The 27,975-nt window shown below is 35.1% G+C and overlaps 1 protein-coding gene across 1 annotated transcript in view; it reads left to right on the forward strand.

Annotated features, from left to right (window-relative positions):
- The window catches only part of ROBO2 (roundabout guidance receptor 2), a 1,685,112-nt gene that overhangs the window by 14,408 nt on the left and 1,642,729 nt on the right, over positions 1-27,975 (forward strand). Inside the window, exon 2 of the mRNA XM_045088214.1 lies at positions 10,838-10,959. Coding sequence (XP_044944149.1) covers positions 10,851-10,959 — 109 coding nt within the window. The 5' untranslated portion in view covers positions 10,838-10,850. The remainder of the gene's footprint in view (positions 1-10,837; positions 10,960-27,975) is intronic.

Below are 27,975 nucleotides of genomic sequence, written 5' to 3' on the forward strand. Positions count from 1 at the left end.
TCCCTAGAAGATTTCTTTACAAAAAATTCCTTAATTTTGCATATCTCCTTTGTTAAAAACATCTCTAAACAACTATGTTAAATAAAGCTTATGCATTCAAGTAAATTATTACTAAAAGTATATCTTCTAGGTTTGAGCTGTCAAAAATTTCTTAAGGTGATTATAAGGAAAATATGTCTCAGTTTATGGTATTTGATTAATCTGATTAAATCTTAGTGACACATCGAATTCAGCAAAAGTAAGAGTGATAAATCTCAGATCATACTTTGAAATGTCTCCATCAAGCATTTTAAAACAATTTGTAAGTTCACCAATTGGAGTCATTATACTTGGCTCTAGAAGAATGCCCTTAAAAATGAAGCTCATTTGAACTTGGCAGATACCATACACGAACTCTTAACAGTCACAGTTTCTGTGTCTCATTAGGAAAATGATTATTTCCAGAATCCTAGTGCCTTGACCAGAAATGCATTTATTATTCTAGGATGCTTTTATTGAGAAATTAGCCTGATTTCTCATTTAGGTAAGCTCTGTCAGGATTCTAATTTTTTAGTGTAAATAAACTTAAAGGCATAGAAGGCAGCTGGAAAATGGCAATGAAGGAGGTGACCATCCTCTCTACATTCCCTATCAACGCCCTTTAACAAGCTTAGAACTTCACGGGAAACTCATGGATGTAGCTTATATATTAACATAACAAACACTACATAACTTCATTTAGTTCAGATAATTCCTGCTGAATTGGGAAAGACAAGTGTAAGGGTCTTATAGAATTCTGAAGTCTAGAAAAAAGTTTATATGGTCCAATTTACAGTTTAGCAGGATACTAGTGACTGAAATCAATATAAATATCACCTATGGAAGGAATCCAGCCTCTTCAATTATATACTGAAGAGAAGTTAAATAAGAATAAAAGGTAAAGGGGCACCTGGGTGGCTCAGTGGGTTAAGCCTCTGCCTTCGGCTCTGGTCATGATCTCAGGGTCCTGGGATCAAGCCCCACATCCATCGGGCTCTCAGCTCAGCAGGGAGCCTGCTTCCCGCCTCTCTCTGCCTGCCTCTCTGCCTACTTGTGATCTCTGTCAAATAAATAAATAAATACTTAAGAAAAAAAAAGACTATATAACCTTTGCCTTAATATTTATTTTTAAAAAAAGAATATAAGGCCAAGTAACTGAGCCAAATAGTATCAGGCTTATTAGCTTTAAGATTTTGCTTATTAAGCTACCTCTTCCACGTAGAGGTGTACGGACTTAGTCACAGTCTAACACTAGCACGTAGCACAAAATGTATGTCGCTTGTAGAAGACAGAGCAAAACAAAGTATTTTTTTTTCTTGTTCTCTTTTCCAAATTCACATATAAAAACTGTCCTGAGGAGTTTTCGGGATGCCATGATGGCGACATGTGGCAGAGAGATTGGTTAATTGGAATTCTAGACTGTAGACACTCGGAACTATGAAAGCAGGGCATTCTATACTGATTTAACAAATTCTCATTTTTTTCATTCTTTGTAGCTTGCCCTGAAGTAAAATGCTATATATTTGTCTTGCTTGAAGTCTATAGTTGGAAGATAGTGCAATGGCTGAAGATCTATGGCAACTGCATACACAACCCACTCATCATGGCTTTTTTTTCCCCCCCTAATTTCTTGGTTTTTATTTCTAAGTTAGCTTTGTCAGGAAAAAAATAAAAAAAACACAATTCAGAGATGCAAGCTATTTTTGTAGAAAGCAAGTTACATCTATCTAGTAGTGTAGACACTATATCTTCCTATTTCTCCTTAAATGGATCTTTTAGTTTAAAAGTACTCATGTTTATAAAATTTGAACTCTCATCCAGATGCTATATCTTGACCAGGCATTAAAGAGTTGAACCTCGCAGAGAGGTTACTTCCGCATCCTGTAAAAGGCTCTGCCAGCCCTGTATTACTTTTTTGATGCCTTGCTCATGGCAAAAAAAATGACTCAGCTAAGTTGGTTTCTAGAGCTAGAATTTTTTCTGTTTTCTTATATTCAGGTTAACTTATATAAAGCCATGTTGTAATTCCTCAAAATCTCCATGCTTGAAGGTTATGGGATGATTTGTTTACTTTGAATGTCTCCCTTCAAAATGAGATCTGCAGCTAATAGGACATGTACACTTGAGTGTATATGTGTGTGTGTGTGTGTGTGTTAGTGCACTAATACTGTTTACTGAATAAAACAAAGTAACTGCACAGTATAAGGAGAAATTTAGAAACAAATCATCTGGTTATCTTATTTGGGTGGTTTTGAGATGTTATGACATTGAAATTTATACCTTTCTGTTAAATCTTAATTTTTTAAAAAAAGATTTTATTTATTTGACAGACAGAGATCACAAGTAGGCAGAGAGTCAGGCAGAGAGAGAGAGGAGGCTGCAGGCTCCCTGCTGAGCTCGATCCCAGGACCCTGGGATGATGACCCAAGCTGAAGGCAGAAGCTTTAGCCCACTGAGCCTCCCAGGCACCCCAAATCTTAATTTTGTGTAGTATACTGAACTACTGGAAACTGTTAAAAGTGATTGTTGCTAAGTTCAACATTGCATTTTTAGTTCTCTTGAAATGAAACTTGGTTGATACCAAAGGATAACTTTCCCTTTCACCTTCACAAGTAGAGATTGGTCTTTTCACACCCTCCACCTGCCTTATATCCAGAAGTTGTTCTTGTTCTACATGATAACTTTCATACTGTCAGTTTCTCTCCCTGCTGCAAGCCGTACTGTTCCTTTGAAACAAAAATGCTTTGAAACTATTGGTCGTGTTCTTTTTGTCTTGTTGTTATCAACAGATCTCCTAGTGACTTTTGTCATTTATTTAAGGCTTTAGATCCTTTTTCAAAATCTTCTTCAGCTCAGTCCTGTTGTCATTTTCAATGACATCCAGAGGGAAGACCATCAAAGTCCCCTCTTTTACTCTACTTCTTGACATCCTTATCTCTTGCTTTTTTCCTGCCTCCACTTTAGTTGCAACTTCATGGTCAAATCTACCTTTTCTATACTGGTATGTGCACCATCAAAATAAGATCTTAATGGCAAATATTCCAACATCTGGACATCAGTCCTCTTTTAATTCATGTCTCAGGTATCCTCATTCCTACGATTCTTCATCTTCATTGACATTCATCCGAGGCCACAGCTTCTGTTGTTCCTTCGCAATTCATTTGTACTCTGCTGTCTTCTTCATTTTCTACCATTTTGAGTTCAGATGTCATGGTTCATCTGTAGCACTCCCTTGCAAATATCCTAAGGTCTATTTCCCTACCATTAACAAGACAATGTGTTTCTGTTCTTCTACTCATTACTACTAAATATTGCTATTTCTTTGGGTATCATCCTAATCTCTGCTCTCTATACACATACATACTCTGTAAGCTCTACCCACCATTTCTTTACTAAAGAACTGGGAATTTCCAGTTTTAGAGCTTATCTCAGATTTTACCTCTGGAAGTCCATGCCTCACTTGACAGCAGCATATAGATACTTCAGAGAAAACATGTCCTAGAAAATGGCATTGCTAACCATTCAGGTTAATAAGCCAGAAACTTAAGGGTCTTTTTTGTGTTTTCCTTCTGTGTTCTGAAATACCCAATCCAGCATTCATTTAAAAAATATTGTTTCCAAATATATCTGGAATTTTCTCACTGATTTCTATTTCTAATGTTCAAGCTAGCCAGATTCAGATCTTTTCCTACCCACTTTGTTATCCTGTCTCATCATTAGTTTACCTAATTTTATTCTTGACTCTCTATACTCTATTAGCTACATAGAAACCAAAGTTATATCATAAGATGTTTATCAGTTCTTCTCTCTTCCTACTTTTTCATGTCCTTGGACTTGAAACACACATTCTATGCCATTACCCATATAACTCTGTGTAATACCACATCTTCTTATCTTTTAGTCACATCACAGCAGTCTTTTCTTCATGCAGTCCAGTGAGATTCATAACTTTTAATTACTTCTACATGCCAAGATCATCCTGATAGCAGGGCCCTTGAAAATTCTGGTTTCATTTCCTAAGAGATTCTTCCCATTATATGCAAAGCTAGCTCTTATTGTTTTCAGATCTAAGCTTAAATATCACCTGAAAGAAGTGGTTAAAGTCTACTTTGTCAGTTGCCCCCCCCTACACCCCCACTCTCTTCATCCAGTTCTTTGTTTGATTTTGCATATGAACATATTTTGTAATTGTTTTCTTTCTTTGTTTAATTAGGTTTTTGCACCTGAATTTCTCTGTAGAATTTAAGCACTTAAGAGTACAGGGACCCTGGCTTTCTTGTTCATCAGTGTAGTTCAGTAACTAGTATAATATTGGACATATATGTGTTGGGTGAATTAATCAGTTTAAGACCAGTAGATCCGGTGGTGTCTGTGGATGTATTGGTGTCCATGGTACTATTACTTCCTGTTCTTTCCAAACCTCAAAATCTCCTTGTCCTACCTTAACGAGGTCAGGGATTCTAGTCTGGAGATTTTTTTTTTTTAAAGATTTTATTTATTTATTTGACAGAGAGAGAGAGATCACAAGGAGGCAGAGAGGCAAGCAGAGAGAGAGCATGTGGGAAGCAGGCTCCCTGCTGAGCAAAGAGCCTGATGTGGGACTCGATCCCAGGACCCTGAGATCATGACCTGAGCTGAAGGCAGAGGCTTTTAATCCACTGAGCCATCCAGGTGCCCCAAGTCTGGAGATGTTTTATCTTTAAGTCTGCTTGAGAGGATGTCAGGATATGCAACCATGGTCATATGCTACTTCAGAAATTCCACAGTGTTTAGGAAGATAAATCACTCAACCTCTCTGGGGAGATTTTAGGCCTGTGTGGTTCCTTTGGGATCTCAAACAATAGAGAGATTACTGATAAACTTGTTTTAGGTCCCTTAGTCATATTTATTTAAAATTAGACATAGATGATTAGTCACTATTTAATGTTGCATTTTTCTGAGAAGTCAGTCTGAATATAAAGCTTTCTATCATTACAATTATAAAGACTGGATTCCTAGTAAATCTATTTATATGTAATTTTTAAGTGTGATGGTATAAACCAGCAATTCCTAACTTTATGACGAAAAGCTAACCATTCGGAGGATTTTTTTATAATGTATGCTCCAAGGCTTCATCTCCAGAGGTACTGATTTAACATGTCCACAGTGCTATGTAGGACTGTACGTTTTGCCAGGTTTCTAGCTTATTCTGAGGCACAACATTTGTGGACCACACTTTAGGACAGAATTCCATGTTATGTTACATTTTAAGATGGCTGGTTTTTTAAAATGCCCCTGGCAAATGATTTATCAGTCTCCCTTGAACTAATGACATAGTATAATTTTAATACTTTATAACTTACAGGAATTTTAGAGTTTTTTTTTCCATTTGTCACATATGTAGAGACTGAATCTTAAAGAGATTAATTAATTCATCAAAGATGTCAAACAGGGTCAGCATCTAAGTTTCTTATCACTGCCTAGGCATTTTATTCTAAAGAATGGTGGCCTAGAGGGGCTCCTGGGTAGCTCAGTCGTTAAGCAGCTTCCTTCACATCGGGTCATGATCCCAAGGTCCTCAGCATTGGACTCCCTGCTCAATGGGAAGCCTGCTTCTCCCTCTCCCACTCCCCCTGCTTGTGTTCCCTCTCTCATGGTCTCTCTCTCTCTCTCTGTTAATTAAATAAATAAAAATCTCAAAAAAAAAAAATGGTGGCCTAGAGTAGTATTTTCAGCTTCCAGGGTTTATCCTGTTGAAAAATAGAATAAATAAATGTAAATGTATTCATGTATTATTTCTACACTTAAATTTACTCATATTGCAATATTAATTTGGAATAAATAGGACTTTGCCGTTGCTATTGCATACCAGATATATTTTGAACTGAGGTCCTACCTACAAGAATTTACTATTGTCAATAAGGGCCCTTTTAAAAATGACTCTGGCACCTGGTCCAAGGACAATGTTAAAGTGAGGCTCCAATATATATCTTAATCTAAGTTATTACTGAATGTAAGTCATGTGATGGCGTCTAATGAAAATTTCCCATTGAAAAAAATCAATGTTAATAACTGGAACTCGAGAGCTGTAATGGGCTCTATGTTTTTCTGGCTTAGATTGTGTTCCTATAATATGCTGAGAAGAGGAATTGATGACCTGTGAGCTATGGTCACTTCCTGATCCCATTTGATTCTTTGGTCTCTAGTTTTTAAAAGGGTGATCCAAGAGGTTGCTTTTTAATGGAGAAGTTAAGCAGAAGGAGCATCAACCTGGAGGCTTGTTGGCACTGCCCAATTCTCTCACTTGAGAAGCACTTCTTCAAAGAGGACCATTGCCAAGAGAGAGTCTTGCAAGGAAACTTCCAGAGAAGAATTTTCTTTTTCTTTTTCTTTTTTAAAGAAGCCACTGTAAAAGCCAACCAGAGCTACTGCTTATGGATGACAATGGAATGACAAGCCTGGGGGCATTACTTATCTGGATTCAGAAGTAGATTACACTTAAGAACAGATTTCATATATGCATACGATCTAGGATGGCTGGTCAGGTCTACTACTGGGGTGGAAGAGAACATCTAGAAGATCCAGATTAGAAATTCAACTATTGGGAGAGGTGAGAAGAGTTAGAAGTTGCCAAGATAATGCAGGAATGGTCTGTAATGGAAACTTCCATTTATGTTGATGGTAGGTGTTTTATAGCTAAGATCCTTAATTCAGGACTTCCCTCCCTAGTTGGGACCTGTAGGTGTGATGATTCCCTCAGATCAGATGGTATCACTGTGGGAATCATCTGAGAGATCAGCATCCTGTAAATATACTGGGAACCTCAGTACTCTATGACACCATCTCATAGTGCTGTTTGCTCCAAAATCCTTGCACAACCCAACTAATTTTGCTATTATGTATAACAAGAAATAACATGCAATACATTCTCAACATCTATTTTCTTTCCTTTGGTGACCTGCAACATGAAGATAGTCAGATGAACACTATTGAGTCAAGGTGTTTTACATAGTCATTACTAATCTGACATCTTCAGGTCTTCTCTGCTTAGGGAATATCAAATCTATTTTATGACAGAAAAGCACAATGGATTCAATTTTTAGGACTTACTCCAATCTTTAAAGAGTAACAACTAACAAATAAAAGTACTTAAAGCCAATATTCCTCATCTACTTTATATAGTCAAATGCATGAAAAGAGTGTTATAAAAAAAAGATTTAGAGGTGCCTGGGTGGCTCAGTCATAAAGCCTCTGCCTTGGGCTCAGGTCACGATCCCAGGGTTCTGGGATCGAACCCCACGTCAGGCTCTCTGCTCAGTGGGGAACCTGCTTCTCCCTCTCCCCTACTTGTGTTCCCTCTCTCGCTGTGTCTCTCTGTCAAGTAAATAAATAAAATCTTAAAAAAAAAAAAGATTTGAGAATTCTATGGCATGTCTTCATGGTAATATTACCTTATTTTCTGATTCATCTGGCATACTTCTTTAAAAGTTATTTTGTTTATCTTTCATAAAAATGGAAAAACATTGGTTTTACATTCTGTGTGTACCTTATATAAAAATCTAATAAAAGTTAAGATTTTTGTATTTATAGAATGGCAGGAACAGCATATAGATAACACGTGATAGTAACTTGGCATTTATAAAATATTAGTTTTCCATAAACATCAACCTAGAGAGGAGGGTTTAATTTTTTTATTATAATAATTTGAAAGCCATCTGCTCTTTAAAATTTTACTTAAATATATAGTGGAACTGGTGTTTTATATGCTAATCCTTTCTGAAGAGTGTTTTTAGATTTTTCAGATACTGCCTCAATTCTGTATAGAATGTATATTTTTAAAAAGGCACCATTTAAATTGAGAACTGTGTGTGGACTAGCAGAAGTTAAGGAAATATTAAATAAGAATAAATTTGCCAAAGCAATCCACTGAAGGGTGATTTAAATCTGAATTTTGACACTGCTGGTACCAGATTAAAAATGGTTAGGCAGTGGGATGCCTTGGTGGCTCAATCAGTTAAGCATTTGCCTTTGGCTCAGAGTTGGGCTCTCTGTTCCTCAAGGAGCCTGCTTCTCCCTCTCCTTCTGCTGCCACTCTCTCTCACTCACAGTGTCTCTCTCAAATAAATAAATCTTGAAAAAAAAATGGTTATGCAGTGATTAGAAGGGGACAAAGATCTGCAAATTAGTGGTTAAAAGAATGTGTACATGTATCCCGCAAGCACATGCACACCGCACTAGGTTTGGCCTTTGGCAACAATTTGCTCCCTAAACAAATAACCAGGCATCACCTTTGCTCTTTTTTTTTTTTTTTAAAGATATATTTATTCATTCATTTATTTAAGAGAGAGCAAGAGCATGAGCAGGGTGAGGGACAGAGGGAGAAGCAGGCTCTCTGATGAGCAGGGAGCCTGATGCAGGGCTCAATCTGGGGCACTCTGGGATCATGACATGAGCCAAAGGCAGATGCTTAACCAGTTGAGCCACCCAAGAGCTCCTTTGCTCTTTTAAAATATTACTCATTATTTTCTTCAGTGTAAAATTATTAGTAATGTTAATGTGTATTGGCAGGGGGTGACATTTGTCCTGGACATCCCCTATTTCTCTGGAAAGGGTTGATTCTTTTAGAGATTAACTGTAACCATTCAGTTGATTTGAATGGTTTTAATGATTTTCAATTTGAATATATTTACTTGGAACGAATGAATATGTGAGGTTCAATATGAGGAGATCTTTTTCCTTCTTAGTATACTTTTTGGAATGATTGCTGGACTGTAGTTATATCTAGGGCTACTTTTCTGCTTAGTAATCCATTGCTCAGAGCATAGGCTCTTGATGTCACTCTGTTTTGTCTCAAATCACAACAATGGTGGCTACAAATCATATGGCTAGAGAATGGTATGGTTTTTCTCTAATCCTCTGTTTTCTTAGCTATAAAATGGTGATTTTTAAATTACTTTGGTCATAAAGTTTCTGTATGAACTGAATGTGACAAGAAATACACGGTATTTAGCAGGGTAAAATAATGTGGAATTTTAAAATTTTTAAAGAAATATTAGTGCTAATACTTTCATCTTCCACATCATTGTATTAGTACACTTGAGCTTGGGGATGTCATTGCAACATTCTTGGACTGTTTGCTCATTTAAAATGAGCAGGATGGGTTTGGGGTGCCTAGGCAAGTGAGTACTTAAATGAGTGGTTAAGTCTTCTTCTTTATTAATGTGGGAAAAAGGGAGAAGGAAAAGTTCTGGATGCCTAGATTCCCTTCCAGGTTTGCTAGAATTATGATTATGGAGCATTTTGAATATAGGGCTTATTCTGGAAATCATTAAATTTACTTTCCTTAGCTCCATATTTTGTCAGTTGTGGGAAAATTGGGATTTGGGGTAATCTTTGAGTAAGGTTTCCTCTTGGTAACTTTATTTATATATTTATATATTTATTTATTTATATTGTGGTGGGCGGAGGGAGAGGATGAGAGAATTCCAAGCAGACTCCCCAATGAGCAGGGAGCCCATCGTGGCGGGGCTTGATCCCCGGACACTGAGATCATGACCTAAGTTGAGATCAAGTTGGATGCTCAATCGACTGAGCGCCCCTCTTGATAACTATTTAAATTGTGATCTTGTAATTTCCTAATTTGGGCGATGGAGGTGTTTACCATTCTTATGCAGCATTATGTTGAAGTACATATTTGTGCATATACAAAAATAAACTTCTACATATAAAATATATATTATTGTGGTGCCTGGATGGTCAGTGGGTTAAGACCTCTGCCTTTGGCTCAGGTCATAATCCCAGGGTCCTGGGATCGTGTCCCGCATTGGGCTCTCTGCTCAGCAGGGAGCCTGCTTCCCTTCCTCTCTCTGCCTGCTGCTCTGCCTACTTATGATCTCTGTCTGTCAAATTAATAAAAATCTTAAAATATATATATGTATATATAATTATAGTATTGAACCTATCATTCTGCAACTTGCTATTTTTGCTCAACTTTCAAATTTTGACGTTTATCCATGTTTGTACATGTAGCTTAAGTTTTTTCATTTTACTGTATATCATTCAATTATAATAAATAACATCTGTTTGGTAGGCAGGTAAGCATTTTAATGTTTCATTATGAACAACAGTATTAAAACAACCATTCAAGTATATTTTATTATATGTGAAATAATCATATTTTATCTTTGTATGGTTGTGCCTATGGTTTATATATATATATCTGATACAGGAATTGCAAATGTTTAGTGCTTTCTATAAATTCTCAATTTTAAGTATACAAGTTTAGTTTTGTGTACATGATGCATCTATGTAGTTAAAGTTACCAGTATAACTAGATTGCTATTAAATTCAAAATGACTTTATGAGATACTTAGTTTAAGTTTACATAAATATGTTGCAAATTCATTTATGTATGTATGCATAGAGATGATGTGTATCAGTTTACCTCAACAAGTTATAACTAGTGGCCATTTATAATTTTTTTGCCTGACTAATTTCCAGTCTGATTTCCTGACTGATTTTGCCTGACTGATTACCAAAATACCAAAACTACTTTGCAGACTGCTATTGAAAAAATATCATTCAAATGAATGTTTAGAATATGAGGTTAAAGATGAATGACTTTCCATATGAATGTTTAGAATATGAGGTTAAAGATGAATGACTTTCCATATTAACCATTATTGTGAGAATTCCAAAGAGAAACATGATTTTCAAATGTATCTCCTTGTACACAGGATTATTTTTAAATACACATTGCATATTAGATCTGGGATTTGAGTGGTAACACATAAGGTTGTAATTTACTATACTTTTCTTGTCTACCCCGCTAATTATGTAGAGTTTAAAATGCAATGGCTAGAAGACAAGGAAGTGTTACTAGAAGAATGTGGACATGGACTCCAGAACTGCTAATGATGACTGTGATCCTCTGGGGTCAGCAAGGGAATGGACAAGTCCAAGGTAGGTGCACGCATGTTTTAATATTTGAGAGCTGGATATGAGTTTCACTTTACTTTGAAGTTATGTGGATCTTTATTTTTATTTTTTTTAATGTGGATCTTTAGTTTGATGTTTTAAGCTATTTGTTTCAGTCTTTCTCCAAGGTTTTTGTTAAAGTGGATTATACTTCCAAATTAGTTAAGTTGAGCTAGAATTAGGTATGAGTTGGTGTATCACATTTGAAGTCACTGCTCCAAAATTGGCTGCGCTCTGTTGTAGTAGGTGCTAGAGATACAGATATGTTTGTATGTGTGTGTGTAATTTTACAAGAACATGTTACTTCAAGGTTTTATATTTTTGAAGAGAAGCTTTAGGATCCCTGTTTTGTTCCTTGAGTGGTTTTTAACTTTTTAAATTTCAAGAATATATTCTCTAAAGGGTGTGATATTCTTCAGAAATTAAGTGAAAAATTTGACATTTCTCATCGCTCTGCCAAGTGTGTTTTGGAGGAAATTAATGGTAGACCCAAGTTGCAAAGTTGTAGTATCTTGAAGTCTCATTTGCAGAGTAGGAAAGGACCATAGATTTTGTAATAAGGGTTTTCAGTGTACTGATTTGATCAATAGCTGTGTGGAGTGGTTTATGCCAAAGCTAGTATCAATGAAATGTGTTTTGTGAAAACTGTTGTAGTATTTTTGGAGGTGTGTTGCCTTTTCGGATACAAATTGCTATTTAATGTTTTATGTGAAAAAAATGCTGAGCCCCATGGCCTTTTTTTTTTTTTTTTTTCCGTGGAGGAGAATCCATGATATTGTTTCTGCTTTTTCAAGACTTGAAAACTATGAACAGGAAGGCTGTATGGGCAGGTACATTACTCTAGATGAAATTGAGAGTGTACAGAGGTGTTATGTTATGTAATTGTGATAGAGTTGTTGAGCTTTTGCTAGACTTTTGGTTTCCAAAATATACAATAAATATTGTGTATATTAAAGTAAGTTTAGTAACTCTTTCAAAAAGATAGTTCAAGATGAGCATTGTTTGCTCACTGTACATAATTTTATTTAATGAATTTTTGAAGTGAAATAGGATGGTGTTTTTCAAAAACAAAAATGCATGTATCTTTGTGTGATAATAGGTATATATATGTGTATATATATATATGTGTGCACATAACAGATTATAATGATGAAATAGGCTTTTGATTTTAAAGTTTTTCTTTCCTGCCATTAAGAATTTATATTAGCGCTTAGTTGAATTCTCATTTCATTTTTCTTTTTTGATAAAATAATGGAAGGAAATTATATTTAATACACATAGTATTTTTTTTTTATCAAAGATCTAAAACAAGAATCTGTAGGCAGCAGCTACATCACATTTCTGTTGGCTAAAGGAGTTGTTTATTCCTCTGGCAATGTGTCAGATCACTAAAATGCAGCAGGACAACTGTTTTTCTGCAATAGTGATCCAACAGTACATTTAGTATTACACAAGATTGCCAGAACCCTTTCTGAGGCCATCATTTCCAGGGATTATGGCTTTTCTTAATGGATAATAGTTTATTGGATATTTAAAATGTTAGAGGAGAAATAAATATCATCTCTTTTATTTGTCCAAGCTCCTTATTCTTTCTTCAATATTGATTGCTTGGATATTCTCTTCTTTGATAGTGACCAACATTTGTAAAGAACATTCTGTGAAATCAATTCCATGCTTAGCTATAGTGAAGCCTGTGATGGTAAATGCAACTTAAGTAATTTAGTTTCTTTTTAAAAGAATAAATTAAAATAGACAGTGATTAAAGGGAAAAAACAGCTTAATAGATGGCATAATGGAATGATTTTAATTTTATGATTAAGGGAATTTTTTCTTCCTTTAGGTAGTTAGATTGAATGAAGCAGGTTTCATAGGCATGATAAGCAAATCTAATAATTTCAGATACAACCCAAACAGCATATTATCATTTAGATCAGTAAGCCTCATTAAATATTAATTTTTTTACCTTTGGACATTCAGTTAAGCAGAACTTAAAGATAAAAATTTTCAAATGAAAACTTTATATTACTGCCTCTCTTTTTAAATAAAAATTTCATGGTACATTATTATTTGTAAGAAAATAACACATTGATATATATATATATATATATATATATATATATATATATAAATGGAGTTTTCTCTATATTATTTATACCTTTGTCTTAAACTTTGATTATTGGGATTTCCAAAGTCCAGAGTTGTGATTATGTATCAGTTGAGTATGACTCTTACAGCAAATATGCATGTAAAATATAGTGAAATTGTTTTTACCTAAAGTTAAATTCCTTAGGGATGATAACAAAGCTAAGTTGTATTTTTTAATATAAGCTCTCCATATTTATCAGTAGATTATATGCTAATTATTTGTAAGTCATTGGGAAATCTGGATATTCTTTCCCATAAAAACCATGTTAGAAAAAGTAATCAAGTTGTGGGAACAAGAGGCAAGAATTTGCATATTCTAGAATGTACATAAAGCATCACACTCATATTAATTCAGCTGTGTGCAACCACCACTTACCACAAACATGTTATAGGAATTGCATCCTGAATTCTAAGTAAGAATGTTGGATGATGATCTCTCTAGGGGCATAATGGTCAAATAAGAAGAAAGGAATGGACAGTGGATGGACAGGTGGATGGACAGGTAGATGCCCCTTGCTTGGGTAGTCTGTTTCACTGACTTCTTACTTAAGGAACAAGAGATATATATACTTAGAGCATTCCCTGACTTGAACACTGCCCATTTCTATGCTGCTTAGGTGGTTTGCACATTAGAAACTACCAAGTAAATGACAATAAAGCCAGGCTTTTTTTTTTTTTAATAAAACCAATCCTTAAGATAAAATAGAATATATGTGATTTTTTAAAAACAAAATGTTTATTATGAAAATTAAACAAGTTACAAAGTTGTTCAGATTTATTTTGTCTTTAAAAGAACTGTTACAGATGTTAATAGAAGAATTGGGTGTGGGGTATGTGGCAGCTTTCTCTATTATCTTTATGAGCTTTCTGTAAATCTAAAACTATTTAAAAATATTTATTTATATAAAAAGAAAAGAACTGTCACAGATAGTTGTAAATACACACATTTCCAAATACGATACATTGACTTTAGGGATAATCTAGAGAAAACTGAACTGACATCTAATATGTCTAGTTGTAATTTGTAACACAACAGTTGTAGCCATGGGAATGCTGATTGGCAAGAGGGACTGTAGCAAGGCATCTGAGAGACCAAATGATTTACAGGATTCTGGGAGGTGCCTGCAGTAGTTATGATGTTTAGAACTGAGAAATTACTTGCAAACTCAGCAATCCCATTTCTTTCTTTCTACAACAGTATATTCAGGTAATAATAATATGAGATGTTTATTAAGGTAAAGGTGTAATTTATATAAAAAAATTAAGAAAAAATCAGTCACTGAGATGCATGTGAATGACCATAAAGGCAGAATGAGGCAGTTTGCGATCAAGGTGAACACTTGTTAAAAGTAAAGATGCTATTTTGAATTTAAAAAACAAATCATTCAGAAATATTGTTTGGCAGTTCTCAAAACTATATTCCTCTCTTAATGGTTTTCATAAAAGAGTGCTATTCTTTCCGGTACTTAGTAAGGATAATAACAAGAAGAACGGAATGTGTATGTCAGCCTATTTCGAGAAGTAAGTTTCCCATAGCTTCTGACTTAGCGCTCTTTTCCTGATTTTTGTGACTAATAAAGGGTGTAAAAATAGTAATATTTTTCACATGTAATCATGAATACACAAAGAATTTTAATCAGTTTGGGTCCCATGATTATTCACATGCTGAAACTCCCAACCCTGATGCTAGATATAAGAAATTTTGAAATTTGAAAGAAACTAGTTGAGATCATGTAGCAAACTTAAATTTTGAGGACAAATCAAGTTATGTTTGTTTTCATGACCAGAATTAGGGTTAGGTATTAAGCATTCAAATAATAAAATTTGATAATATTCAGCAGTTACAATTTCTAAGTTTTATGATTTACCTTATAAAATAATGTTTTAGTGAAGGGACAAAATTTTGAAAAGTTAATCATTTGATTGTCCTATTTTGCAAGTTGTTAAACTGTATTACCTTGGAATCATATTGGAATCATATTAATTATACTAAGCCAGTCACCTGTATTTTGTGTTTGTCACATATCTTTTTTTTTTTTTTCTTCTAGAGCATAGGAAAAAAAAAACTTTTAAAAGGTGGATGGGTAGATGACTGGATAGAAGGATGAATGAAGAATTCTCTTATCTTTTTCCTTCCCTTTCTCCTTTGAAATCTTTTCTCAGTGTAGCCCAAAGTTTTATTTTTGTCCCTGTCATTTTTTGTTTTATTCAGGAATCTTGAGTGATTATGTAGTTCTGTCAGTAAGTGAAGATAGTATACAACTTTGAGTGAAGGTTTATAGCTACAGCTTTTCAATAAGAATTTCTCAGATCATATGACCTGACCCATGAATTTTAAGATCTTAGAATCATTTACTAGTGAGAAATAATAATCTCAAAGGACCTTAATTCCACCCAGAGTTTGTTTTTCCAGGTTACTTGGGTAAATTGTTTTCATCTTATAACTGAATATTGTCTTAAGAGAGGTGAGCTCAAACGTTTGGCAGTCAATACTGAATGATGATTATTTGTGTATCCCAGGAGACCTGACCTTAAAATATCATTAAGCTAAGTAGTGGTGAAATTGAACTCTACTATCTAACAGAAGTCTTAATGTTTCTGGCATTCCTTATTAAATGTAAAGAATTTTCCTTTGTGTTAGTCAATGATATATATGTGTGTAAGTTGGTCTATAGCAAAATTATTTATGTTCAGTTTTAGTGTTTGATTTAACCTTCTTAATATATAAATGCAAATATCCAATACTTAAAAATCCCATAAATATCCACCTCAACAGCATTTAAGTTCTAACAATAATTCCTAAGAGCTTTTTAAACTAACAGCAGGAGCAAAAAGCTAGCCATTCTTGGACATTATATGCAATACGCCATTTCCATAGCTTAAAAAATTCACATTTTATGGTAAACAGGGAACATAGTGGTTTAAGAATATGGTGAATTCACTTTAAAGAGATTAACATTTATTAAGATCTTATCCTCAGAATTTGGATTTTTGAGAATCTACGCATTTTAAATTCTTTCCAGACATCTGAAGTCAGTGCATGTTCTTTTATGCAATCTGCATGGAAGTCCATAACATAAGGGAGGTGATGTCATAAATATCTAATTGTAAAGACTTGCTCTGGAATGCTCCGCAGAAAGGGATTTCTCTTTACAACTTAGACATTAGATGGTTTAAAATGAAATTACTGTATTCTGTTTCAGTGATTTAAGCTGTCTTCCTGATCATTAAAGTCATTGCCATACAAAAAAAAGGCTAGTTGTAGAATATTCTGTTTTTATGCAGTATTTTCTACTGAAATTATATAGTATCGTCTACCCTTTGAGTGGCATTCGTTCACAATATTTTAAAGTATTCTTACCATGCAACATAATAAAATGTGTGTTTTATTTCCCATTTATTTTATTTAATTTTTTTTAAGGAAAAACTCTTTTTAATGAAAGTTCTCCTATCCTCTAAAAATTGAATTTATTTAGGAAAAAATATCTTAAACACTCTTCCTAGTGATCTTTGCATCTTTTTTTTTTAAATTGAGCTTTAATGTTCAGTTTTTACATATTTGGAGACTATTTGGAGACTTGGTTCATTTTTTAATTTTTTAAATTATTTATTTATTTATTATTTATATATATTTTTAAAGATTTTATTTATTTATTTGACAGACAGAGATCACAAGTAGGCAGAGAGGCAGGCAGAGAGAGAGGTGGAAGCAGGCTCCCCGCTGGCAGAGAGCCCAACATGGGGCTCGATCCCAGGACCTTGGGATCACGACCCGAGCCGAAGGCAGAGGCTTTAACCCACTGAGCCACCCAGGTGCCCCTGGAGACTTGGTTTATAATTAAAATTTCATTTGGATATTTTTGTCGTGTTTGGAATTTGTTATGGAATTTGACTTCAAGAAGATCTAAGGTCATTAGACATTATCTTCTATGGGATATGTTCACCTCATCTCTCTCTCCAGGCATATATACGTATATATTTAATATAAATATTAAAATTAGAATAAAGAAGCCGTAATAGCTGAAGATATAGAAAAAGGAATAGAAGTGATATAAGTAGGGGGGAAAAAGAGGACAAGTGTTAGTATTCTGACATAGGTTAATAATAATAAAATATAATATAAATTTGAAAAATCAATCTGTGAAATTTTTAGTAGGACTTTGCCTACCAAAAAATTAGAAATAAAGTGGAGAGTGGTTAAGGAAGCTTGTTCCTTCTCCACAAGACACTTAGCCTACTCTTTGTTTTGAAGTCAGCTTCATAGCCATTTCATGGTATAAAGTCTTAACATTGTGCTTTTAATGCAACCTAAGTTTTGTCCACAAATTAACTAACAAACAAACTAAAGAGCCTAGACTCTGGAGTCAAGAAATTCAGAATAGTCACATGGGTGAGACTGTGTGTCCTGGTCTTTGACAGAAATTACTGCTTACTCTTAATTCTTTTTGTTTCTTTCTACTTCTTCAACCTGTAATGCCGTACATACATCAGCATAGAGACACACTTGAGAATCACTTCTCTGTCACTTATTATGTTTCCTTTAAAAAGCTCATGAATTACACATGATTTTCTAAGTTGCCAACTTAGATTTCAAGAGACTTCAAAAAAATTAATCTGGCACCTTTCCATTATGAAGGCTGTACACAGTGTTCACAAGCTTGGTCTTGTCTTTAAGGGACATGTGCCTCATCCAACAACTTTCTTCCCTAAATCATCAAGATATTGTCTAAAGGATTTTTCTCAAAAGTTAGGAAGCACTGAGGTTTCTATTTGGTCATGTCACATGGTGATCTATTTATCAATGATAACTTTATCAAAGCATAATTGTGTGTGACACAATAGTTGGGATACAATGTGTATTGTGCTTTTGTTCTTATGATGATTTTTTTTTAGCTTATATTTCCTGTAGTAACTTCTGATGCTCCTTTGTTAGCTCTTCCTTTCTCTTTTTTCTTCAGCTGGCTATCTTCCTTTTGTTCCTTAACTCAGATGTTCTGTGCTATGTCTCTGTCCAGATTCCACATTGATATTTTGATGTTGTTTTCTGTAGTTTTCAAAGGTCCCCATACACAACCCTACCAGTATTTCTCAGTATGCGCTGTAATTGTTCATTTGTGTCTTTTCCTTATTTCTGAGCTCCTTGATGGCCCAAACTATATATATCCATCTATTCAACAAAAGTTTATAAAGTTTTTACCTTGAGGCAGGAACTATTCTGGATGCTAGTGATAAAGTAAAGAAAATTGACAGTCTCGCCATCATAGAGCTTGCATTCTAATGGGGGGGAGACTGAAAACAGACAATGAGTAACAAATATATGCAACGTATGGCAGGGTTGATGGTGAAAAATAATGCTGTAATGTGGAACAGAGGATTCTGAGATGACAGTTTTTAATTGGACAGTCTGGAATGACCTCGCAGAGAAGATGGCAATTGAAAGCCCAAGGTAGTTAGGGCCTAAGCCACGCAGAGACTTGGGGCAAGAACGTTCCTTGTTAGGGGAGAGTCAGTGTGTAAATCTTGAGCAAGATCATGCCTAGTGTTTTGTAGGAATAGCCAAGAAGCTAGGGTGGCTGGAGCAAAGTCCATATGGGGTGGGAGGGCGTGGTAGTAGAGCTGAGTGGTGATAGAACGGAAAGGAAGAGACAGAGACCTTGTAGAATCTTGCTTGACATTTTAATGACTTTGGCTTCTGTCTAGAGTGAAGTGGGAAACTACTGAAGGATTTTGAGATTTCTTTTTGGTAATTCATTTTGAGTTTTCAGGTTGTACAATGGTCATTACTTAGGACTCAATAATTTTGCTTTATTACTCTTGCAGTTAACTACAAATGAGTGTATTAAAGTAATGTTAAGTTCTAATTTAGATGGATTAAAACAAGCTTTCATCTCTTTCTCTTTTCCATTACTCAGTATCCTGTTTTTAATTAGTGTAAAAGCTTTCTAGAATATTGAGCTAATGAAAATTTAGCATAATGTATAACTTATTCCTCATTAGATTCAGGTACTTAATTGAAGTTGCTAATTAGAGAAGGCATTTGTTCTGTTGGAAAATGTTGATAAAACTGTTTTTGAATTATTATCACATAAATTGATACCATATTAAATTGTTCTAGAACCTATATGTAGACAGTGATAATAAGTTAATAGCTATAAGTAGATGTCTTTCATTTCTATGCTCAAGAATGCTTGAAAGTAGAAAAACTTACTGGCTTCAAATCTGGAAATAAGGAATGACCAAAAGTGCTTTTGTTTGTTTCTTGGTGGAATTGGCTTCCTGGTAAGGATGTATCTTTTTATACTAAAGAACATTGACTCTATTCCAATTTACATATTTTTTGCCAAAATAGTGTGGGGTTTTTTTTTTTTTTGAGGCAATTAAGCTCTCACAATATAATGGAGAAATTTTCAGGACACAGAATGATACAAACTTTAAAGATGAGTAGAAAGTCAGAAGAGAGATAAGAAGGGAGAAAAATACAGAGAGGGAGAAGAGAAATAGTGTGAATAGAGTACCTACTCCATAGAGTACCTACTATATGCCAGACACTGGGGATATAGCAATGAAGGCAGAGACCCAAATGGTTATAATGTAGTAGAAAGAAACAGAGGAGGAAAGCACCCAAATACATAAAGAGATCAATACTATGAAGGGCTATGACGTATACTACTATGAAGAAGATTAAATGTGGTACTCTAGCTGAGTATAACTGGCATGTGGAGAGGCAGCGATCCAGCTATGGGGAAGTCAGAGAATTTTCTTTGAGGAGTTGATGTTTCAGTTGTGATTGGAATGAAAACACAAAGGTCCTTCGAAGATCCCAGGTGTCCCAGTCAGAAAGAATAGCAAATAGAAAAGTTCTGAAATAGAAATCAGCTTGATATTTTTGGGGATTGCCGGCCAGTTTGGCTGGAATGAAGGAAAGGTATAGGAAAGACATGAGATCAGGGACTATAAAGTACCACATTAGTTAGGATTTTGCAGTCAATATTTAGATAGAAAACAAATCAATTGGAAGGTTTAAGATAGAGATGTGGTATGATTAGATTTACTCTTTCCTTCCACTTCGAGTGTGAAGGGTATACTACTGGTGAGGGATACAGTGGTGGGGGAAGAGGAATTATGCAGTTGACTATTTCAGCTGTTCAGATGAAGAATGATGGTGGTTGGGATTGTGATGATAGCAATAAAGTTGCTAAAGTTATAACACTAAAGTTGTAAAATTGGTTGAAATTAGGAGTTGTTTGGAAGATAGACCAGATAGGATTTACTGATCAAGAATCACATCAAGTATTTAGATTTAGAGACATGGCTATGGTCATTTATTGAGATGGGGAAGGTGTGATGACAAGGGATAGATTAGAAGTGCCAGCGGTGTAGTTAGATACACGTGTATTATTGATTTTACTTTCTCCCTTACATTAAATTGAGATGCCTATGAGAATTCAAGTGGATATATCAAGTAGGCAATAAGAAGATGACTTGGTAGAGATATGAGTATGAAAATCGTAGGGCTGTAGATCATGTTTAAAGTCATGTATCTAGGTCAGACATTGATAAACTATATCCCATGCACCAGATCTGTTCTGCTACCTGATTTTATGTGAACCATAAATATTTTTCTTACATTTTTAAGTGTGAAGTATAAAATATACAAAAGACTGTCTTGTGACAAGGACAGTTGCCCAAGTTTTCCTCTTGGTCCACAAAGCCTGCATTGCTTATTCTCTGGTTCTTTACAAAACATTTCACTAGTCCTTGGTCTAGATGGAACTGTGGGAAGAGAGTACTGATATGCGAGAGAGCATAATTATGGAAATTAAAATTGTGCTGACTGCAGTGCACAGAGTGAAAAATTTAAGTCCCGGTATAATAGATGGTAAGACTTTAAAACAATGATTTCATTATCAGCATGATCAGTGAAAACTTCGGCGGCAAAAAGAAAATATCATCATCAGACCATTCATTCATTCTATCACTATAGGATGTGTTCTGTGTGAAGAACTGCAAGAAGTCTAATATAGTTTGATCAAAGAAAGCAAGTGAGAGGATGACATTAGCTCTGTCTGGAGATTTAGGCCAGGGCCAAATACTTCAGTCTGTTTAAAGCAATCTTTAGAGAAAGAGGAAGTCATTAAAGCATTCTGAAGCAAATCATAGATACGGAAGAAGACCACTCTGGCTTCACGAGCAACCAGAATGAAAGAAAGCCAATATGGAGGAGGAATTAACATTGTCATTGGTATTAGTGAAGGGAAGACCCCAGGTGACCTTGGCAAAGGGAAATTTGTACAAAATCCATATTGGAACGGGCTTAAACAGTGAATGGGATTAAGACCCAGGTGTATGTTCAGTGAAATTTATTAATCCTCTCACTGTGTAATATACGTAGGTGATCAAAATAAGGAACTTCCATGGTTTTTGTTTTGTGTTTTCTAATTCATATTTGTGAATTGAACTCCTCAAGATTTTGCTTTAGTAAGTACAGACTAAGGACAGAAGTTTTCTTTTTTTCTTTATTTTTTTTTTTTTTAACTCTCCTAGTGAGTAGAACACTAATCATGACTCTAAGGATACTGAATACTGTTCTGACACTTTGTTTTACACCTTCATTATTTATGCCCATCCGGGAGGTTTTGCCATAGCTCCATGCAAATCCATAATTCAGTGCATCTAAAATGTGTCCTTCCGTCTGCAGTTTCCATGATTCTTCACATGGAGGATGGCTTTCCCTACTTGGAACTTCCCTGTAGCACCCCACATTGTCTTAGAACTACTGTACTGATCTCTCACCCTCATTGGTGTGTGACCTCCCCATGAGGCCTGAAACTTCATACTGTTCTTCTGAGATGTACAATATTTACACTCAAGTCATTAAACAGGTTCTATTTTGAAAATGACATGTTTTCCAGTTTGAATTTCCCTTTTTTCACTCCACTGCTTAGCTACCAAGTTATTTTATGAAAATAAATAATTTTAGCTGTGTACAATCACTTTCGAATCTAACTCTTACCAGTGAAGATTAACGTGAGGTCAACATCTATAAGGATATTTCTTTCCATATAGTATTTATAGTCTTTATTGTTTTTAAAATGACTAATGTTTAGTTTGGAATAATTCACCATGAGAATTGGGATGAGGGATAACTTACACAGTGATAATCTTCTTTTTTTTTTTTTTAAGATTTTATTTATTTATTTGACTGAGAGAGACACTGAGAGAGGGAACACAAACGGGAAGTGGGAGAGGGAGAAGCAGGAGCCCCATGTTGGGGTCGATCTCAGGATGCTGGGATCATGACCTGAGCGGAAGGCAGATGCTTAATGACTGAACCACCCAGGCGCCCACACAATGATAATCTCTTTCAATTTTTATATTTAAAATACCACTTATCACAAGAAAAAGCCAAGTATTATATTTTTGCTTTTACTTGACTTACCGAATTGATTTCAAGTCATAATTTTCAGTATGAGCCTGTTCACTTATTTTTGCTGAAATAATATTACTATCTTGGGATTCTTTTTTTCCTTAATGCCTGTGTGCCACTCTCCATTTCTGTCCACTTCTTGCTTCTCTTTATTTGGTCCATTTGTACTTTGGAGATTCTTCTGTTTGGGGTTTTGCTGGTTTATAATAATTATATTTTCTTGGAAGTAAGTACTTTACTTGGAAATAAGTAGATGTTCTCTTCCATTTTGTTTGTGAATTTGTCTTAGATGTATTTGGTATGTACCGTTTACCAAATATCCCTCTGAGGATAATGATTTGACATGTTACCTGATGTAACGCTTCAAAGACTTGACGCCTGCTGACTTTCGCTTTGACATAGATTGAAATGCTCACTCAACAGTGACTGATGGAAAGTTTCCCTTTTCTACCCTTAAATATTACCTCACCTTAAAAGCAAACAAATGGAAACAAACAAATGGAAATGAAGATTTAGTTTTTGGTATCCTTGGTAGAAGTGGTCCCTTTCTTAACTAAACAGGTTTTGTCATCTAACCCTGTGTGTCAGTCTTGAACACACAGGTTGTGATGTGAGCACACATTTACAGGACTGAAAGATGATGCTGTGACAAACTACTGGAAAAAATGAATTCTGTTTTCTCTTCACATCCCAGAGCTAACTCTTCTGAGAGCTCTTCCAGTTCATTGTTGTTGTTGTTATAGATATTATTAAAGTTGAAGTTTCATTCATGATCTGAACTTTCTGTGCAGTGTGTTCTCGTGTTTAATCATTTTTGCATGCTAAAGCACCTGTAAGCCATTGTAAACAAATAGCTTGTCCTTGAGAAAGAGTTTCAGAGTGACGGTATATTAGGTGCCAGCTGGGACTATGCCAGTGGCTTTCTCCATATAGATGAAGGTGTGCATGTGTGTGTGTGTGTGTGTGTGTGTCTGTGTGTGTCTGTGTGTATCATCCAACTTCATCAAAAAGATTATTAACAAAATTGTGGGGCACCTGTGTGGCTTGCTGGTTAAGCGTCTGCCTTAGGCTCAGATCATGATCCTGGGATGGAGTCTTGCTACAGGCTCCCCCAGCTCAGCGGGGAGTCTGCTCACTCTCCTTCTGCCTCTCCCCCTGCTTGTGCTTGCTCTCTCTCTCTCTCTCTTTCTCTCATTCTCTCACATGCTGGCATGTGTGCACTCTCTCTCTGTCAAATAAAATAAAATCTTAACAAAAAAGATTATTAACAAAATTGATACAAAATTTTAAATTGTAGTGTCCCTGAATTCAGAGCTACCCCCCCCCCAGATTTAAGTTTCTATTCTTAAATTAGTAGTTCTCTTTGTAAAACTAGGCATTCATATTTGCACAAAGAAAGGAAGAAATAAATGATAGATTCAAGAAACAATTAGAGGTCAGCTTCCTCTTGCAGCAGTCCAGTGCCCTTCCCCCACATACCCACAGCTCAACATTCAAACATTTTATTTTAGAGCACACAGTGTCCTAAACATATAGGGTGTTAGTGGTACGTCCTATTGGGAGGCACACGATACTTAAGAAGAATATGTATATTTTTATTCTGAAATATTTGAAAAAGAGTAGTCCTTTTTTAGTAAGATATGCAAGGCTTTTGATAGGATTCACAAACTTTTTCTGTGAAAGATTAGACAGTAAATATTTTAGGCTTTTCTGGCCATATTTACTCTCTCTTCTCTTCCTCTTCCTCCTTAGAACCCTTTAACATTGTGAAAATCATTCTTAACTGTCAGGCATCAAAATAAGCCATGGACCAAATTTAGTTTGTGGGTGCATAGTTGGTGGACCCTGCTATATCATCAGATTTCTTTTTTCTAAAATGTGTAATATATTGGAAATCAATAGTGCCTCTAACAGTTGAAACTAGCTTTACATTTGAGCCCTGGAACGTAGTGGAATGCCATGAAAGCAAATACTCTGCTTTTTAAAACAAGTTGTGTGCTATCTATTTCAGATACATGGAAACTACTTGTTTAAACAGCTTTATTTAAGTTTTCAGTGCAACCACTCACATATAGTAGAAAGAAGTAATTTCACTTTCCAATTGAATTTTTATTCAGGGAAGAGTTCCAAATCCTATTTTTTTTTTTCCCAGTGAATAATTGCTGATACCTCTTTGTGCACATTTTGTGGCTTTTTTTTTTTTTTTCAGTAACTGTAAGGGTCCAGTCCAAGTGCATTTTGCTTTTTCAAGCAAAGTAAAATAAAAACCTTAGCTAATATTTACATTAAGCTGAAGTGTAAGATAATATGAAAAAGAGAAAAAAGAAGCACAATAAATTGACCTTTTGGTAACTTCAGAGGACAGCAGATCAAACAAAGACTGGACTTTAATATCTTATATTTTCAGATCTGACACAGCAAATACACAGTGCCCTAAATAGGTCTTAATCCTAAATTGTGATGCCTCACAAATACTGTCATAACACAGGGCTTGGTGACAAGAGAGGCTGATGTTTCTCTCAACTTGTTTCTCTTTGTATGAAACTGTGTTTAAATCCATTATAAAACTAGCTATTTTGTTCTAAAGAGCAGAGTCTGACTTTGGAGGTGAAAGTATTTTTACTGCAATCATTAAAATAAATTACTCTAGATACTTGATTTTCTGTTTTACAGCAGAAAGAGTGAAATAATACTGTTAAATAAAAAATAGAATCTAGAAAACCAATATAAGCACAACCGTCAGTCACCTTCCCAACTTGTGTCCATTTTTTCAATGAGGTGAAAACCATTCTCTGCCCTTCTCGATTTAATAGACGTAAGCAGTTTCAGGTTTACAGGAATAAACTGAGTGAAAAGTATGAAGTATCTGACTACTCCTCTCCCCACCCTAATTTCTCTTATATTTAACATTTTTATTAGTGTGGTATGTTTGTTAAAATTGATGAGCCAATATTTTTAGGGATGCCTGGGTGCCTCGGTCAATAAAGCATCTGGCTCTTCATCTCACCTCAGGTCTTGATCTCAAGGTCACGAGGGCAAGTCCCATGTGGGGCTCCACACTGGGCATGGAACCTACTTAAAAAAAATTGAAGAGCCAGTATTTATACATTATTAGTAACTAAAGTCCATAGTTTGTATTAGGGATCACTCTTCAAGTTTTGAATTCTTTGGGCTGGACTAATCTCTGACTACATGTTCACCATAATAGTATTATACAGAATAATTTTCACTGTCTTAAAAATTCTCTGTGTTCATCTATTCATGCCTCTTTTCCTGGTGCCCAACCCTTGCCAACCACTGATCTCACTGCATCCATAGTTTTGTGTTTTCCAAGATGTCATATAGTTGAAATCATATGTGTATAGTTTTTCTGGATTGGCTTCTTTCAGTTAGTAATATGCATTTAAGTTTCCTTCATGTCTTTTTATGGATTGATAGCTCATTTCTTTTTAGTACTGAATAATATTTCATTGTCAGGATATACTATAGTTTATCCATTTGCCTAGGAAGGACATCTTGGTTGCTTCCAGGTTTTGGCCATTATGAATAAAACTGCTATACACATTTGTAGGCAGATTTTTGTGTAGATATGTTTTCAGCTCATTTGACTAAATACCAAGGAGTGTGATTGCTGGATCATATGGTAAGAGTATGTTTAGTTTTCTAAGAAGTGGCCAAACTGTCTTCCAAAATGGCTGTGCCATTTTGCCTTCCTACTGACAATGAATGAGAACTCCCGTTGCTCTACAACTTTGTCAGCATTTGGCATTGTCAGTGTTGGGGATTTTTGTCACTTTGGTAGGTATCTCATTGTTGTTTTTGAGTTTCTTAATGACATGATTGTCTCTCCTTTATACAAAGTATCTCATTGTTGTTTTAATTTGCATTTCCTGAAGTATGATGTTGAGCATCTATTCAATATATTAACTTGCCATCTATGTATCTGCTGTCCATCTATGTATCTGCTGTCCATCTATGTATCTGCTGTCCAGGCCTTGCCTAATTTTTTTTTTAACTAGGTGATATGTTGCATATTAAAAGTTTGTTGTATAGTTTGCATGCCAGTCCTTTTTTATTTGAAAATTATTTAAAAAATTATTTGAGTGTAGTTGACATATATGTTGCCTTAATTTCAGGTATACAGCATAGAATTTAGTATCTCTATATGTTATTCTCTGCTCACCACAAGTGTAGCTACTTCTTTATTACAACATCATTGACTATATTCTTTACACTGTATCTTTTGTTCCTAGGACTTACTCATTCTGTACCTAGAAGCCTGTATTTCCCACTCCCGCTCATACATTTTGCCCATCCTCCTTCTCTTCCTCTTTCCTAGGGCAACCCTCAGTTTGGTCTCTGTATTTATAGATGTGTTTCTGCTTTTTGTTTTTTCTTTCATTTTATTTTTAGATTCCACATATGAGTGAAATTATATGGTATTTGTCTTTTTCAGTCTATTTTATTTCACTTAGTATAATATCCTCTAGGTTCATTCATATTGTTGTAAATGGGAAGATCTCATTCTTCTCTATGGCTGCATAATATTGTGTGTGTGTGCATGTGTGTACCACATCATTTTAGTCATTCCTCTGTTGATGGACACTCAGGTTGCTTCCATATCTTGGCTATTTAAATAATGCTTCAATAAGCATAGGCTTGCATATATCTTTTCAAATTAGTGTTTTTTCTTTTTACAAATAGTAATGGAGATATTGAATCATATGGAATTTCTCTTTTTAATTTTTTGGTTACTCTTTATATTGTTTTCCACAGTGACTATACTAATTTACATTTCTATGAGGGTTCTTTTTTTCTCCACATCCTCATCAACACTTGTTATTTCTTGTCTTTTTTTTTATTTTAGCTATTCTGGCAGGTATAGGGTGATAGTTCATTGTTGTTTTGATTCCCATTACCCTGATAATTGTTTGAGCATCTTTTCATGTGTTTGTTGGCCATCTGTATGTTTTCTTTGGAAGAATTCTATTCAGGTCCTCTGCCAATTTTTTAATTAGATTGGTTATGGGGATTTTTAGTTCTTTTTTTTATTACTATTTTTTGTTTTGGCATTGAGTTGTAGGATACCATTCTTTTTTTCTGTGTGTGTGTGTGTGTGTGTGTGTGTGTGTGTGTGCGCGTGCACACGTGAGTGCATATGTGTATGGTGTATGTGTATGTGTGTGTGTTTTGAGAGAGAGAGACAGAGAGCATAAGGAGAGGTGGGGGTAGAGGAAGAGGGAGAGAAAGAATCTTAAGCAGGCTTCATGCATACATGATATGGGGCTCCATCTCAAGACCCTGAGATCATGACTTGAGCCGAAATCAAGAGCTGGATGCTTAATTAACTGATCCACCCTGGTGCCCCCTTCATCTATGTTTTGAAAGACTTTCTCTTAGGGGCACCAGGCTGGCTCAGTCATTAAATG

Source organism: Mustela putorius, unplaced genomic scaffold (genome assembly GCF_011764305.1).
Source record: "Mustela putorius furo isolate JIRA1106 unplaced genomic scaffold, ASM1176430v1.1 tig00003834_pilon_pilon_pilon, whole genome shotgun sequence".
NCBI lineage: Eukaryota > Metazoa > Chordata > Mammalia > Carnivora > Mustelidae > Mustela > Mustela putorius.